The sequence below is a fragment of the Sphaeramia orbicularis genome, chromosome 16, assembly GCF_902148855.1.
Source record: "Sphaeramia orbicularis chromosome 16, fSphaOr1.1, whole genome shotgun sequence".
NCBI classification, from domain to species: domain Eukaryota; kingdom Metazoa; phylum Chordata; class Actinopteri; order Kurtiformes; family Apogonidae; genus Sphaeramia; species Sphaeramia orbicularis.
Window position 1 is genome coordinate 32,215,546 of NC_043972.1, and position 17,171 is coordinate 32,232,716.

At 37.1% G+C, this 17,171-nt stretch overlaps 3 protein-coding genes across 3 annotated transcripts in view; 2 read left to right on the forward strand and 1 right to left on the reverse strand.

Moving 5' to 3' along the window:
• The window catches only part of chn2 (chimerin 2), a 26,891-nt gene extending 21,204 nt beyond the window's left edge, over positions 1–5,687 (forward strand). The window contains exons 8-13 of the mRNA XM_030158001.1: positions 462–546; positions 2,677–2,850; positions 3,030–3,107; positions 3,300–3,437; positions 3,534–3,639; positions 4,554–5,687. Coding sequence (XP_030013861.1) covers positions 462–546; positions 2,677–2,850; positions 3,030–3,107; positions 3,300–3,437; positions 3,534–3,639; positions 4,554–4,725 — 753 coding nt within the window. The 3' untranslated portion in view covers positions 4,726–5,687. The remainder of the gene's footprint in view (positions 1–461; positions 547–2,676; positions 2,851–3,029; positions 3,108–3,299; positions 3,438–3,533; positions 3,640–4,553) is intronic.
• On the reverse strand, positions 5,638–8,616 carry fkbp14 (FKBP prolyl isomerase 14). Its single transcript, XM_030158002.1, is given in 6 exon segments — positions 5,638–7,495; positions 7,631–7,758; positions 7,873–8,024; positions 8,295–8,334; positions 8,337–8,447; positions 8,450–8,616. Coding segments are annotated over 6 exon segments (630 nt in total). The 5' UTR covers positions 8,490–8,616; the 3' UTR covers positions 5,638–7,336.
• Positions 8,617–8,852: 236 nt separating this feature from the next.
• Positions 8,853–16,777, forward strand: plekha8 (pleckstrin homology domain containing, family A (phosphoinositide binding specific) member 8). The gene is given in 18 exon segments (XM_030157783.1): positions 8,853–9,009; positions 9,498–9,614; positions 9,738–9,772; positions 9,774–9,807; positions 9,810–9,917; positions 10,013–10,125; positions 10,406–10,508; positions 10,511–10,563; positions 10,695–10,735; positions 10,969–11,087; positions 12,522–12,864; positions 13,572–13,657; positions 14,461–14,519; positions 14,684–14,801; positions 14,804–14,857; positions 14,860–14,883; positions 14,959–15,020; positions 15,119–16,777. Coding segments are annotated over 18 exon segments (1,707 nt in total). The 5' UTR covers positions 8,853–8,969; the 3' UTR covers positions 15,317–16,777.
• The last annotated feature ends 394 nt before the right edge of the window (positions 16,778–17,171 follow it).

Genomic DNA, 17,171 nt, shown 5'->3' on the forward strand with positions numbered 1-17,171 from the left:
GACCCCAAGCTTTTTGTATGCTTATCCTTTGAAACTGAACAAAACCCATCCACTCACCACCTGCCACATGCCGTCTTCACTCATCAGTCTATTACAACCTTTTTAAAGGGCCCTTTGCCTGTTGAGGTGTGTGTGTATGTGCATGTGTATGCAGGTGTGTCTCTATTGGCCATCTTATCTGTGTTTAGAGGGTGTACATCTGTTATTTTGACTTGCAGGCTTGTCTTTGTGCCTGCCTGCATGGATCTGATTGCCCAGAAGCAGATGCCAGACACATTATAGTAAATCCTTTAATCTGCCTTGTATATACAAATGCTCTCATTTGGAGAGGGGTCCTGTCCGCTGTAGCTAAGGATCAAAACGTAATCTCTAACCAAACCCATCAGAATGGACTGGAAATGGCCATGACTTCAATCATATGTGTGGGCTTCTCTGTATAACCATGTAATCTCTAACCACAGGTGCATACCTTTCGAGGGCCACACTGGTGTGAATATTGTGCCAACTTTATGTGGGGTCTCATTGCCCAGGGTGTCCGCTGCTCAGGTAACTATCATCTACTACTTGAAATTTACAGATTATGAAAGTCATTGGCAGAAAAATATCACATGGATGAAAGTCATGGATTACATAAGGAATGATCTGAAGCTAACACTGTCATGCCTTTAATGTTTCAATTGCATAATCCCTCTGGAAAGTGTTCAGTTTGTTCATTGTACATGCTTTGGTCATTTATCATTTTTCTGTTTTATCTGTGACAAACTATTTAAGTAAGTAAAGTTTATTTATAAAGTGCTTTTCACAGATAAAAATCACTAAGTGTTGTACATAAAATGGATGCAATAAAACAACGTAAGAATAATTTCATAAAATATATAAAAGGATAAATTCATTAAGCAAAAGTTTTCCTAAATAACAACATTTTGAGCTGCTTTTTAAGAGTCCACGGAGATTTAAGAGCCCTCTCACACTCGGTCATGAAAACACATTTACATATTGATAACTATAACTGCTACTTCTCTTTTTGGAGTCTGTTCCTCTCAAGAATGTGTAATCATGGTCACATTATGTCATAGCTGCTTATTGTGCAGAGTCATACCATGAGAAGGAGTTTACAACACAGATATCAAGTTATGGTACAATAGAAATAACTACAAGTATGACATACCTATGATAAAACACTGGTCAAATACAGGTCAAATGTATTGTTGACTAAAAATAGCAGCACAACTAAGTGATTGATTGCATATTAGTGGAGTCCAGTGGAGTTTTAAGGCCTCCTCGGTCACAAGATTCTTTAACTGCACAGACACAGTCCTGAAACTGCTGTTCACATTGGCCGACTTGGTTGCTTTCGCCCTAAACAGAGTGTTTGTTGTTGAGACATTTGCCATGCTGATAAGCCAGAGGCAAACACTGGTATCATCAGACACCTCATGTGCTATGGGAACCAGGAGAGACTTCTTTGTCCTCTTTTAGTCTATGTCTAGCCTCTATTTTTTATCTCTTGCCACACTCTTTCTGCAAGCTCTGACTGAGAGCAAAGACCCCAATCAGTCGACCAGCGGTAATGTCACTCAGGCAGTGAAAATGTCTTTGTGATGAATGATTTTAGACGAACAAGTACGGCTCCTTCAGAACCTGAGTTTCGAGCTGCACCGCTGCCTCGTGAGCAGACTTATTTTTCACACGCACTCTGCTCTCACCAGCTGTCCGGCACGCTTCATATGACTAAAACTACAAGAACCCCCGCCAGTGCTGCCATGTTCGTTGTTATCTAGCCCTGGTGCAGTGCACTGAGTCTGTTGAGCTAAGCTGTGTCTGTGCTCTCTGACAGTGCTGTTTATCACCGACTCTGGAAACCCTTTTCCAAAAGCTGCCTTAAGCCTGCTGTGATTGTTGTGTTATCACTCAGAGGCTAATCTCTCTTCCTCTTTGTGTATCCTCTCTCTTTCAGAAAAACTCTCAATTTATAAAACAGAAAATCTAAACAGTGTGTAAATGAGGAGCAGCTCCCTCGCTTTGTGTCTGCAGAGGCCAGAGTACACTTCAGATCTCTGATGAATAATAGTGTTGGCTTTATTTCAGAGTGGTGTCCAAGAGCATAAAGAGACAGCTTTACAAACTATCATTAAGAACTGAATTTGGTTCTGATCATGGCTAATATAGACTGGACTGGACTGGATTTACTGACAATGACTAAAAATGAGAGGTCAAAAATTAAAATAGCACCTAGAATCTGCTTCTTAAGGTTTGATGTTCAGTTACAAATTTATAGATGGATTACCTCAGATCCAGAGTCCTTGGTATTTATTACTATGACTCAGATGTTAAGGCCTACAGTTTCCAATGAATTCAAAGATAGGTCATTTCTTTCTTTTCTTTTTTTTTTTTTTTTAATCAATTTTTTATTAATTTTCATGGTGCATCTCCAAAAGTACAACACAAAAAAGGAAGAAATTCACATTTTATGGTACAAGATTTTGTGACAAAAAATAGGTCATTTCTAACTATGTCAAACTTTTCTTTCGAATCTAAAATCCATTACTTTTATGAAATATGTGTGTATCATTTGTATTATTGTTAATCCTCAAATCTGCTAACTGTGTCCTGTTTGAATTATTCTGACTTTTAAATAACAAATTTTAAAAATCCCTGTCTTTCTCATTCTTCTAGACTGTGGGCTGAATGTACACAAACAGTGCTCCAAACTGGTACCCAGCGACTGCCAGCCGGACCTGCGCAGGATAAAGAAAGTGTTTAGCTGTGATCTGACCACGCTCGTCAAAGCTCACAACACGACTCGGCCCATGGTGGTTGACATGTGTATTCGGGAAATAGAGCTGAGAGGTGAAACACTAACAATAATCTATGCATTTCCAAATGTATTTCAAAGATCATTGGACTATTTGTTAGAACAGAGACCTGACTTCAGGTGTTTTCGTAGACACATATAATACTTTTTCAAAGCTACATGCAATGCAGTAAAAGAAACAAAAGCATGAGACTCTTAATATTCCTGTTCTCAGGCATGAAATCTGAAGGTCTGTACCGAGTGTCTGGTTTTTCAGAGCACATAGAGGATGTGAGACTCGCCTTCGACCGAGGTTCGTTGACGTCAAATTTCTTTCCTCAAGGTGTTTGTTGTCTGAGGTTTTAGTTCACGGGTTCACTAATATGAAACAAACAAAAAGTTTGTTTTCAATGTGGGTCAGCACCACTGTGGGCCTATTTTAAGGTGCACACTGCTTATATTCAGTTTTAAGTCATGCATTTTCTGGGGGTTTTTTTGGAAACAGATGGTGACAAGGCTGACATCAGTGCCAGTGCCTATGCAGACATCAACATCATCGCGGGTGCTTTAAAGCTCTACTTGAGAGACCTTCCCATTCCAGTCATTACATTTGACTTGTACTCTAAATTTATTCAAGCTGCAAGTAAGAGCTCCTCCACTTAAAGCCTGTCCACACCATTACTGTGTCTCTGATATTCTGCAGCACTTCGATACTAATTGTGTTATTAATGTAATATAGAAATTCCGAATGCTGAGTCCAGACTGGAGGCCATTCATGAAAGTCTGCTGCAGCTCCCTCCAGCCCACTATGAGACCCTGCGATACCTGATGGCACATCTCAAGAGGTCAGTGTGTTAATATTTCAGCCTTTCCATTATTTGATATTTATGAAATTATCCACTGCCTTATGGAGAACCACATGGAGAATGGAGAGAATAAATGGTTATGTTAAATGAATAACAAATGGAAAAGGTGAAAGGATGTGAAAAAGCAGTGAATAAATGAACATGCAAGAAGAATACAGATTCAATTTAGGTATCTACTTTACTTATTTTATCAGTACCAAAAATTAAAAATTAAATACTGTATTTTAAGATTTACTTTCATTTATTTAATTTAACTATTATTAATGAGTTAATGTTTTATTTAATGTTTCCCTTTTTTAAGAATTATAATTTTATTTATTTGTCAGCATATATTGTACACTATTTCCCATAAAGTTGGAATAATTTTATTTTTAGACACATTCCTCTTTTTATTCCTATGTATACACATCAGCAATTCACTTTGTTCCAGTTACACTTTATCTATCATCAAGAATAAATCACATTGGCGTAATCGTTTTATGAGAAGAGGTAAAAATATTTTATTCCAATTTATGGACAACAGTGCAACACACACCAAAATCGACCCTCTGCTTTAAACAAATCATAGCTGAACATACAGGATGACACCACTCACTGCAGACTAGGATGAATGTGCCTTGCTCAAGGGCACATTAGCCAACAAAAGAAGAATTTTTATTATCTGTTAGTGTATTGCTCATTAAAGAGTCTTAATGACTTAATGACTATTTACATTAAGACTTTATATGTCTGGATTAAAACATCAGTTGTAAAATAACTGATTTATGTTTTGTCACCATTTATTTACATCACATACTACATAAATCCACCTTTTATACATTTTAAAACAATACAGGTTTGGTCCCTTTTACTAATTCTGCTTCCTGATTATTATTTTTTTCTCTCATTTCTAGGGTGACACTGTTTGAAAAGGACAATTTAATGAATTCAGAGAATCTGGGGATTGTCTTTGGTCCGACACTCATGCAGCCGCCGGAGCAGAACGCTTTGACAACCCTGAATGACATGAGGCAGCAAAAACTAGTGGTGCAACTGATGATCGAGCATGAAGACGTCTTATTCTAAGGACTGAGGCGTGCAGGCCTTGTACCAGAAACGAAGGACAATTATTTATTCTCTCAAAAAGGAAATTCAAGCCACCTTGATTCCAGTGAAGTTTCAAAATAGTTTGCAATCAAATTGAACTTGAAATGCTTCTTTCTCGCATGACTGTTTTAGTTGGAGTTGGTTTAGTGTCGGCATTGTCTTGTTACTGTATGTTTTGGGTTTTCATGCTCAGCCAAGACCATCATTTTTCTACTAGGAAAGGATTCAGTATTTTTAACTACCTACAGTGCTGTTCCTTACCTTTAATTTGAAGACTGTCACTACCTGGTGTAGACTCAGTCATGATGACAGACGCTGTGTGAAACTGGCTTCAGGCAGGTCGTCAATCATTGAAAGCCTGGTAAAGCCCCACAGCAGCAGCCAACATAATGTTCCCAAATGATGTGTGCATATTGTTCACTGGTAAAAATGTAAATGAAACCAAGCGATCTTTACATATAAATAGAGTCAGATCATCGAATGGTCAATATTTTAACTTGTGTGTACTAAAATTGAGACAATTGGTCGCTCATGAAGCACTTTTTTGCAACAAGTGTAAAGATTTATTTTGTAAAGATGTTTATTTTTGTCTTTTACTCTGCATCATTTTATTTTGTCACAATAATATATAAAGTTGAGATTGTCTGTTAAATCTGTGTCTGGATGCAAAACTGAGAAGAGTCATAAGAGCTACAGTTTGTTGATGTGCCGTTTTTATTTTCACTGTAGTCGATGTTATAGTGAGGATTACACAAGTGGATTAAATACTGGTTATTTGAATTCACATCATGTTGCAGCCTGTGCATCGCATGAGTAAACCTCTTGTGTACACATGCTGGTTATCAGTTTTGCAGCATTTCTGTTTACATACAGGTTTAGGTTCTACTGGGAAAAAAAAAAAAAAAAAAAGATCTGGCCCCTTTTTTTCAAATATTTTTTCATGCCAGTAATGTTACTCGGTGCAGACGTAGATAACATTCACTTCACGTAGAGGATGTCATACTGAAGCTGCATTGAGAATGTTCCTTTCACAGTTGGTTTCAGTAAATCTACACTATTTCCCTTTTTGGTCATTTTATCAAAATGTATTTTTGTGATGGTTGCAATTGTAATTTATCAAATGATGATTTATTAAATGATGCAAAACCTAAATGTAGCATAGTTTAAATATTGCAGTTTCTCAAAAATGATGTCTACATTTAACATGATGGTGTCACACTATAAAAGCTATAGATGATGATTCAGTCAGAAGAGAGGCTTGTTCCTGTGTAAGTGATATCTTGTACCCTGAAGCATGGTGAATCACAGGTATGTGGGTAGTTTTTTTTTTTCTTAAGGCAGCTATTGCCAAATTCTTCCCAGCTATTTTAACAGAAGGTCTCATCTCACATGTAGTCTGTCAGATATCCTTTCCAGTCTTACACTTTACCTGTAGGTGTGGTTGGCAAAGTGGCATTTATAAGAGGGTTGTATGAAATACTGTACTGAAAATAACATTGGTTAACCTTGTGAGAAGAAAACCAGATACTCCACAGTGTTTAAAATATATCTCACCACTTTGGCGTGATATGTGCCCTTTAGGTGTAAAATTTTCCCCTTAAATCCACTGGATATATTTTGAGTGTCACTAGAGACTACAAAAAAAAATCTTTTCAGTCTTTTTACTATATAATTGTTTTATAGAATTGTAACTGCAGTTAAAGTAAGGGTACACATAGTACGGGAGGGGTGCTCCTGTACAATGTATAATCTATATAGCTTAATGAAATAACCCTTTTCATTACTTACAGGGGAGGTTAGATCTGTGGACTCACATTGTCTGCAGAAAATGAGTGCAATTTGACAGTCAAAGACATGACAAGGGTCACATCGCAATGTCAAATCAGGTTTTTCCCTCCTGAAAAAACTTGGTTTGCCTCTATTTGCTGTTTTAAACATTAGCTCATTCACTATTAAATATGTATTTTTACACCACCTCTCAATGCACTCATAAATTTATCTTAGAACATGGAAAAATCAAGTGTGATCCAATAAATATTCATCTTTGCAGTGACTGAAGCTGCATTATAAAGACACAATAAGGTGATCTTCTTGTGATTTACTCTCAATATGCTCTTATATGTCTGTACTCTTCTTTTGATGGTTTAGTTTCTGAGGAACCACACAGAGTATGGAAAAAGAACCAAAGAAACCACAAATAGTGCCCTATTAAGGATGGCAGAGAAGTGAAGGAAAAGAGTGCCCTCTAGTGCTTATCGAAGACATGCACACAAGTCCATCAACATCCCATGAACTCAGTGCCCTCTGCACACAAATGCATTTAACACAGCCAATTATGAAGATAAAAAACATTTAATTAAAAACATTTAATTCACTAGATTATTTCAGTGACATTATCAGTGCATGCAGAGTTTGCATAAAATGTCACAAAATGGAGGTAATGAAGTTTGGACCAAAAGACAATACAGTTAAGATGTAAGTTAAACAACAACCCCTAAAAGATGTAATGTGTAAAACAGACCAGTAATTTGTTTGCTTATTACTGCATGTGATTCATACTTAGAGTTAAGAGATTAAAACAGTAAGTCGTTTAAAGCTCATCGTGTTGGTAGGTGAATTCCCTGGCAGATATGAACCCATCTTTATCTTCATCCTCATTTTTAAAGATGTCGTCTACCATCACTTCATGGTCTGTGTCATTAGGTGAGTATCCATGTTTCTCAAATTCCTTCCTTAGGTACTCTTTCACCTGTAGAGCATAATGCATAGTTAACAAATACCTTTACAGATACACCACAAAATATGTTGGCTATTTATCATATAAGACAGTTGCCTGAATAGCACTTTGTTAAAAAAAAAAAAATTAAAATAATAAAATGTGCACCTCCTGCCTGCAGAGCTTCCAGTCATTGTTGAGATCCATCTTCTGAAAAGAGTCATGTGACCTGGGCCCATCACGGATCTCTATCAGCTCAACGTCAAAAATAAGGGTGCTGCTTGGTGGGATCTTACCTGCAAATGAAACAAGTCATTTAAGAGTCTCAGATACAGTATTTAATGATGGAAAACAAAACTAATTAAAAAAAAAAAAAACAAAAACGTTTAATTATAATGTGTCTCTGTTACCTTTTCCTTCTTTTCCATACGCCAGAGATGGAGGGATGGTCAGCTTCCTCCTCTCTCCTGTGCACATGTCCTTCATACCTTTATCCCAACCCTGAATCACTTCTCGGATTCCAAGAGTGAACCATACAGGATTTTTATCCCCATGTATCCGGCTGCAAAAAGTCAATAATTACATTTCAGTGTTTTGGTTTAGTTTTTGAGGGAAAACGCTAACAGGCATAGTAACATCAGGTAATTCATATGCACATTGTAGAAACTCAGATTGTAATTTTAGAGTCTGGATGTTCAATGAACAAATACTAAGAAGTTATGAGATTATCTATTTACATTTTCACAGCTTTATAAGTAGTAATGCCATACTTCTACACAAGAAGTGTGGCAAGATTGTACAGCAGCATGCAACATTACTACAAAGAAATTACCTGGAGTAAAACATGGTGCCATTACTCTCCAAGAATCCTCGTGATGGACAAGAAGCATGTCTCCATATTTTGACTTACGGTAACACATTAAAGGTTTATGTATAACTTCAATTTCCACTTCTGGCTCGGGCAGTTTTCTCCCAATGACAAACCAAACAATGTAGGGACAATCGAACAAATATAAAAAAGAATCATTGTGATCAAACAGTAACTCACGGATTCACTTTTGTATAAAACTACTTTAAACTACTTCATAAACAACTAGATGGCAGGAATGCCAAATACGTGGCAGCCAACTTAAGCAAAGAACACCACCACTGTTCAGCTGTTTTTCCTACTTCGTCTACGATTGGATACTTTCCTTTTAAAGTCCCACCCAATCTCTCAATTCTCTGATTTTATTGGTTCTTACGTATGTTGATCATCTTAAACCGCGCCCTCTGTACGTAAATCCCATTGATGCAAGTGGGCGGGACATCTGTAGAATCTCTGGTGATCGTCGAGATCCCGAGTCACAAAAAGGTTTACGCATTTTTTTCTACGTAGTCGACATTTAAAGCCGAGGACGTTAGTCCAGAAATTATACTTCGGGCCCAATGGAGTCCCTGCAATCAGCTGTGCATCATATCTTGTTATGATAAACAAGTAATGAACGGCGAAAAACATAGTTAAACAATGGAAGGAATGCTATATAAGTGGACCAATTACATAAGTGGTAAGTTAATGGCATAATTGTAAAAGCTGCTCGGTTGTAATACTCGTTTTGAGGTCGCTAGCTAGCAGGACAACGTCGTAGCGCACTTGAGTTTGTATTAACGTTGATAGGAAAGCTAATGTTAATGCTAGCTAACGTCTACCTTCATTTATCCGATCCTGGGCTTTAACTGCTTAAAATAAACAAGCTTTTATGTAACTTTAGTACTGAAATGATTGATTAGACGTTTTCCTTGTTAATTCAGTAAGTCTTTCAAGGTAGTGCTAGCTTGTTTAAATAGTTCTCACCATCTGCCATTATAATCTGGTTTAACTAACTGGTTAGTCAATTGTTGCTAACATTATGCAGGCAAGTGTTAACTCTTTGTACATAATGGCCATTGTATAATAGAGTTGATAATTGGTTTCTGTTACAAGAAAAAAGTTATTAGTTACACGCTACATAGTGCGTTTATAGCACCGGTATAAACTTTCAAATGTCTATTTCAGGATGGCAGCCTCGCTGGTTTGTGCTTGATGGAGGAACTTTGTCCTACTATGACTCTCAAGAAGACGCCTGGAAAGGTTGCAAGGGCAGCATTAAAATTTCTGTTTGTGAAATCCAAGGTCAGTTAAACCCACTTTGTACTGTTTTTCATTGTGCCAATATACGTACAAAAATCTGTGTTTGGAACGAACATGTGAACTTTTTTCGTAAACAAGTTCTCTTGTTTAATTTTTTTATTTTAGTTCATTCCTCTGACTCTACACGAGTTGACTTGACCAGTACCTGGAGAACAGTACTTTTACCTCAGAGCCATCATGCAGCAGAGAGGCAGAAATGGCTGGTGGCACTGGGAACAGCCAAGGCTTGCCTTACAGACAACCGAACAAGAGAGAAAAAGGTAATTTAATACCTCTGGGTTACAAGTCATCCATATCTGACATATATGACATAACACCCATATGCCCCAAACACTGGCTTATTTGTGTTTGTTGTGTCTGTTTGGTTTATAGAACTCCAGGAAACACAGAGGCCCTGAAAACTAAGATGTCAGAACTTAGATTATACTGTGACCTTCTCCTCCAACAAGTAAACAAGATCAAGGAGAACGTGAGGCTAGGAGACACAGTGGAGGTAAGGTTAATTTTTGATGTGCTGATGAAATAGGAGAAGCTGCCGCCTGTGTGAACTCCAGTATTAAGTGACCCATTTCCAACTAGCAGAGACATCAAATTACTTTGTGCTTACTAGTTAGAATGCACCAGACAGCAGGAAGTTGGCACACTTACATTTCATATTTAGATAATTAAGCTGTACATTCTTGAGCTACATTTAAATGGTCTTTGTTTCTCTGTGGCAATAGCTTTTTTTGTTTGGCAGTGTTTGCAATGTGTCATTTGTGTGTGCTTTTCAGACTGGCATAGACACCGGAAATATGGTGAAGTCTACATGCACCACTTTTCTGAAGACTTTAGAGGAATGCATGCAGATAGCGAATCGTACTTTTACTACAGATATGGCACACAGAGTCCACCGGGCTCTCCTCCAGTAGCAGCCATCAAACCACACAAGGTACATTTTTGTCATTTATCCTATGTTTGTTCAGCTAAATATAGAACAAGAAAAACAACTAGTACAACCAGTTTGATGTATTGTGAAATATTTGCACTGAATTTGTATCCATATGTGTTTGCCCTCAACAGATTAAACCTGTCAACCATTTAAATCAGAACTTTGGAGAAAAGTAGGTTGCTTTTTGTGTTATAACATAAATGTGTTGTCAAGCTCTTCAGTTTTTCTTCATCTGTCATTGACTGTCAAATAGAAAGCACTCATAGTAACAGTCAGGAAAAGCAAGGCAGAAATGTAAACTTTTTGTACCTCTATTGCGATATTACATTCTCTATAGTTTAAAGTTGGGGAAAAAAATGCATCAAGAGATTTAGAGTTAACACAGTACCCTCAAATCAATTCTAGATGGAGAGATTTACCTGAAACCCCAGGAGAATCAGTTGTACATGACAACCAGAGCCTCGACTCCGGACCAGAGGGACCAGATGAACCAGATACAGCAGAAAACTATCCCGCCCCTTCAGGTAAATTAAGTGCCGCATATCAGACTCGTCTTAACTTTACACCATTATAGTTTTCCGTAAAGGAAGACTTCACAAATGGGTCCCAGTGGTTGTGTATATAGGATGTTAACTGATGTGGATAGATGATTGCCTTGTAGTGAGTGGACAGTGATGGATGCCAAGTTAGATTATTGCATTTCACTAAGCAGTAACAAAGCCTTTATTTGGGAGCAGCTACTGCCAGGAATGGAAATAAGTCCATCCTGTTCCAATGTCTTATTTTGGATCATATATAATACATTTGCTTTGTATATACTCTGGTTCATTATTTAAGCAACATTTAAAATAAATCCTTTAATGGACACTTTTCCACTTTCTAAGTGAACTTATAAGGTGAATAATGGTCAAAGTCTTTATTTCATATTGATTTCACTAATTAACTCCACATTTTCCTTAAAGAGTAAACTACCAACAGTAGAGACATTTAAAATGCAGAATATTACAATGTAGCTTGAAGTAAAAATATAATCAATAAATTCTGTCTGCTGTGTGTGTTATACATATTTATGAGACTTTCAGCATTTAACACTTAAATACATTTACAGTTTTACATTAATTCATTGGCTCATTTACTATTTTTGTAATATAAGCAGTCAAATTGTATGAGTAGTTTTATGTTATATATACCGTATGTTTTGATCTATCAGTGGATATGTATGAAATCTTAGTTGTATTTCTTACACAGTTACACTCAAACCAAATCAAAATAGAAAAACTACATTGTGTCTGATCATGTTAACATCGTAATGAAAAACATTTGTAAAAGAACACAATAGGGCCAACACACAGTAATGTCCCTTCAGAGAGCAATGTTTAATTATTGCCATTCCAACATTTATTTCAGTATAAAGTAGTTCCTTGTTTTGGATAATCCCTTATGGTCCAACTAAAGCAAAAATGAATTTAAAAGTAAAAATCTGGGTCATTTAGCAACACTAATCTGTCAAATTGTCTCTAAAATGTCCCATCAGAGAGATTTCGAATACCGTGTTTTGATCCTATAGCAGCGTGTGCTGCAAACGTTCATCACTGTTTAGACTGGTTAAACAAATCACACCTTACCACACAAATATGTGATGTTAGGTGTGGTCAAAACCAAAACTAAGTTGAACTTTTCAACCCGCAGAGGTCACTTCAGTGAAACCTTTGCTCCAGACACTCAAGTTTCAGTAATGGGTGGCCTCTTAGTATGTCATAGTTGAACTGGAACACAAAGTGATGGGTCAATCTGACCTAACATTATGCACATGATAACTGTTTAATCAAAGTGCTGCTTTCCCAATTTGCCCCACCCAGTCTGAACAGTGGTAAGAAGACTTAACCTTGGCTGATATCACACACTGTACGTGTTTGTTAATACACATTGTTAATGTCTTTGTATTCTCTGTTACACAGATAAAGATGCAGCCAATGGCAACAGCTCAGTTCACAAGGATGAAGTGGATCCTACTCTACACACTACGCAAAATACCTCCGACTCTGAACACTATGAAGAACCAGCAGGAGCAGAGGAGGACAATGAAGCTGATGATCACGAGGAGGAAAAGCAACAGCAGAAGCACAACGAGGACCAAAGCCATGAGCAAGACAACAACAATAAGGAAGTAAACCCTGTCCAGCCTCAGCACCAACAGGAAGTTGTTCCAGACCAAGACGAGGCTCAGAATGAAGGAGTCACTAAAGCAGAGTTAGAAGACACAGAGCATGTGGACACATTCTTCAGCACAATGAGTCACAGGTATGAAAATGCTACTCAGGAAGGTCACATCCTGTAGGGTGTTAGTTCCAGTATGAAGTTACTGTATCATTGTTTGTGTTATTTACTATTCAAGTATTAAGAAAACCAGTCTAAGCTATACATAGTGCACCTCTGCTGCATCCTTTGACCAAACTGCACAGTTACTTAGTTTATAGAAATGTGTTCACTGTATGACTGTGTTGCACAGAATTTTAAATGAATCCATTTCAAGATGTCATGATGAGTGTTTTATATTAGTTTGTTCTTTCTTGATCACATGACACAGAGAGGCCCTCATCTGATATTTGGGTTTGTAAAGCTTTTTTGTCAACATTTCTCTTTGTATTTCAGACTTATTTTACTTTTTGAAGAGTGTTACTGCGCAATAACTAGTGTGTGAATAATCTTTCCTAAAACTATAAAGTTTTGAATTAAACATGATAAATGTCTCACTTCAGTAATCATGCTAAAACTCAGCAAAGCATTAGGAGAAAAAAAAAAGACACCTCTGTTAAGCTGTAGAGAACGTAGCAGAATAGTCTCAGGTATCGTCAGGCATTAAATTGCATGACACTTTGAGTGAATTGTTTCCCTGGCTTTGTTTGAATGTCTGTACCTTTTTTTCTTTTTCTGTTTGATTTGATCAAATAAAAATTGAAATGGCTTACTTGCGTCTAATATATTCTCCTGTTTGAATCTGTTTTTAGATTTAGTGATATAAGACTGGACGACGACAATGGTATCCCTACACAAGAGTTTTTGGACTCATGCTATGCAATAGTGCCTGTATTAGGTAGGCCAGTTACTTTCAGTCTCTCCTCCTCTTAATCTGCTTTGCTTTTCTTCGTTTTCATGACGCCCCTTCTCATCATTTTACCCCTTAAAACTTCAATAAGGACAAGTTAAACTACTCCGTAAAGGAATTCTCTTTTCATTTTTCTATTCTTGGTGCATGTACTTCATATTGTCTGTTATTAATGAGGTGGCATCGACTATTCCTCTGTCATTTCCTCATAATTCTCCCTCTCTTCTTTGTATACATTGCCTTTTTTCCATTTCTGCTTAATAATTGTTTGTTTGATCGAATTTATTACATATATCATTCAAATTAAGCATGTACGTCTACACTAAGCATTTATAAAGACACGAACAGATCTATTCAGGTGCTTATTAAGTCACCTCAACAAGTAAAGGGCATACAGTTTTTCTACTTGCATCGAAGTAAGGTGTTGTAATTGTGTGTATTTGAATATGTCAAGATGAGGTAAACTGTGAATACTTCTAAAATTAATGTATATATCCTAATTTACATGTAATTAAAAAAAATGTTTACAATACAAACTGGTAAAAATGTTGATATCATATTTTGACACAGATCCAGTTGACAGGATGGTTGCAATACTGTGCCACAAGAATTACTTAATTTCCTGTGATTTGTTTTCAATCCTCCATCATAATTACCAGAATAACCAGTAATGCAGCAGTGTTAGTCATCACCGACAGTCAATCGCTACACATTTAAAAGCCTGCAGGAACACAAAGTGGAGAATTTTGTTTTTAAGCAACATAGAGATTTCATGGATTTTCTCTTCTCAGACAAACTGGGGTCCACAGTATTTGCACCAGTTAAAATGGACTTTGTCGGAAATATCAAGGTAAGTACCAAAGGGTTAATGCACTTCCATAAATAAATATGAAGTTTCAAGATTATTTGAAATTTACTGAATTCAACAACTAGCTTAGTACGTGATTGGAAATATTTCATCTATACCATTTTTATAGTGCGGGCTTTTAACATTTAATAATTTCATTTGTGTAGAAAATTCACCAGAAGCTAACGTCAGACCCCAACAACTTCCCAACGCTTCAGTCCATTGTGCTTCATGAAGTCCAGACAGATGTTGCACAGGTTCGCAACTCAGCCACAGAGGCTCTGCTGTGCTCAGACGAGGCCTCAAGTTTCTCAAGGAGTTTTTATCAGAGATCAACGGAGGAGAACAGACATCCAGGGAGCACTAAGTAGGCATGATCACTTTAGTGCACATCCAGACCTCAAATAGATCCATGGCTCATAATCCTGTTGTCTTTACCCAGATAATGCCTATGGGAAGACACTCCGGCAGTACCATGGATGGGTGGTGCGAGGAGTATTTGCTGTAACGTATCCCTTCATCTGTGCTCTTTTACATGATACTTTGGGATTTGAGACTGAGGTTACTTTGAGACTAATTAATGTTTGTTTTTTTCTCGTCAGTTGGCCCTGAGAGCTGCTCCATCATATCAAAGTTTCACTGCTGCCTTAGTGTCCACAGAAGGCGATGAGTTGAAGAGCGGCTTCATCAGCGGTATGCACAGAGACCTGGGCATGTACTTACCTGCCATGGAGAAGCAGTTGACCATCCTCGATGATCTGTATGAAGAATACAACCTGGAGTCTGACGAGGTGGTGTGAATGAAATCATAATTGTTATTCAAGGAAGCCGATAACCTCACTGAACGGGCAGAGAAGTGGCTCAGTGCTGAGGCCAGATGCCAGGAGTTGAGTACATCTAGTGTACAAAATAGTGTGAGCATGTCCACTGTCAGTGTGTGGTTTTTTTAAAAGATTCTTGAACTCTACAGGAGTAGAGATTTAAGTTGTGAAGGAGGTATGAATGTTTGCATTTAGTAGCACACAGGAGGCAAACCAGGCATTACTGATTATGATTCAACAAGGTGTAGTTTCAGGTCTTGTTGAAAACACCATTGACAGTGTTGAGGTATTAAGTCCTGTACTTCTACAGAATGTATCGCAGTGACTCCATGGGGATATGTATTTCTGGTGCACATTTTGGCACTGAATTGTGGCTTTGTGTACTATATATATAAGTACATACCTCGGGGTATTTAGCTCTATTAACGTCCCTCTGAAGTAATTAATGATCTCTCTTACACTTATTAGAATGACTTTTTTTTATCAATCTTGCCCTGTTTTCTTTGATTAATGAGACAGGGTTATATCTTTAACTGATACAAAGCACTATTTTGACAAACAGTCACAAAACAAAACAAAGTATGGGCTGCCTTTTGGTGTCTCCCTTGAATTCATTATTTTGCACTAACTATAGACGATTAGTGGACTTTACGATAAGTTTTGATTTATTTCCTGTCCCTGGAATTTAAGTCTGAATTCTGCAGTTTGACAATGTGATGTTCTGCTTTACATCAGTGGCATGTTGTGCAGACTCATCATGGGACCAAAAAGGAGCTGTCTATGAATGACCTTTAGCCTTTGCTGCCTACAGTACCACAACACAAGAATTAAATAGTACAGCGTAGCCGTTGAAGTTCTGACAACTGCTGAATATTTATATGGACATTCTCTGCACAAACCTATGCATAGTATGCACCTCAATGTCTATTTATTATGTTTTAAGTTATTAGTTCACATTCATGTCATTGGGATCATTCAGTCTGGCTTTTGTATGAATGTATGAGCATTCATATCCATATAGCATGTTAACTGATTGCATGATTTTATGTAAAAATAAGAAAGGTGCCAATGAAAGTGAATATGGGCCAAGGCCTTGAATTAATTATCTTAATTAATAAAGCTAAGGGTATAGACTGTGAACCTTATAATACATAGCTTCTTTCTCATCTCTGAGCTTTATAATGAACATTAACTTTCAGCAAATATAAATGTCTGCTTAACAGATGCCATCATCTCATTTTAGCATTGTTCTGCATATACTAGAGTGTTTTTACCAGCCGTGCATAATATTTTATGATGTCAACAACAATTACAAAATGAATAGGAGGCCTCTAAAGGCTGATTGGAAGTTTGAGCCATTTGAACAACGCAGGAACATTCTCATAGGGCTTTTTACTAAAATATACAGTACCACATAGTATTTTAACTTTATTCTTTTTTTTTTTTTTTTTTTTTTTTTACTTTTTTTACTTTTTAGCTTTCTTTAAGTTTCCACAAATACATACAGTTAGTTCTTGTACAATCAATGAGTCATTTGCAGCAGGTTTACATGACAGAAAATAGAGGAGGCTAATTCCATGTTGCATATGTGTTTGTTTGGTTGTTTGTCTGTTTGCAGAATTATGCAAAAACTACTGCACAGGTTTTTATGAAACTCTGTGCAAGGGTTGGGCATTGGCCAAGGAGCTGCTGAATTTTGGAGCAGATCCATGAAAGGGTGGAGGATTTTTTTTTTAGTTTGTTTGTTTATTTGTTTGTTTTTTCCTAACATTGAGAGATTGGGCATTTGATTGAAGATGATGAGGCCTGCAACAAAAGTATGTGTTTGACTGAG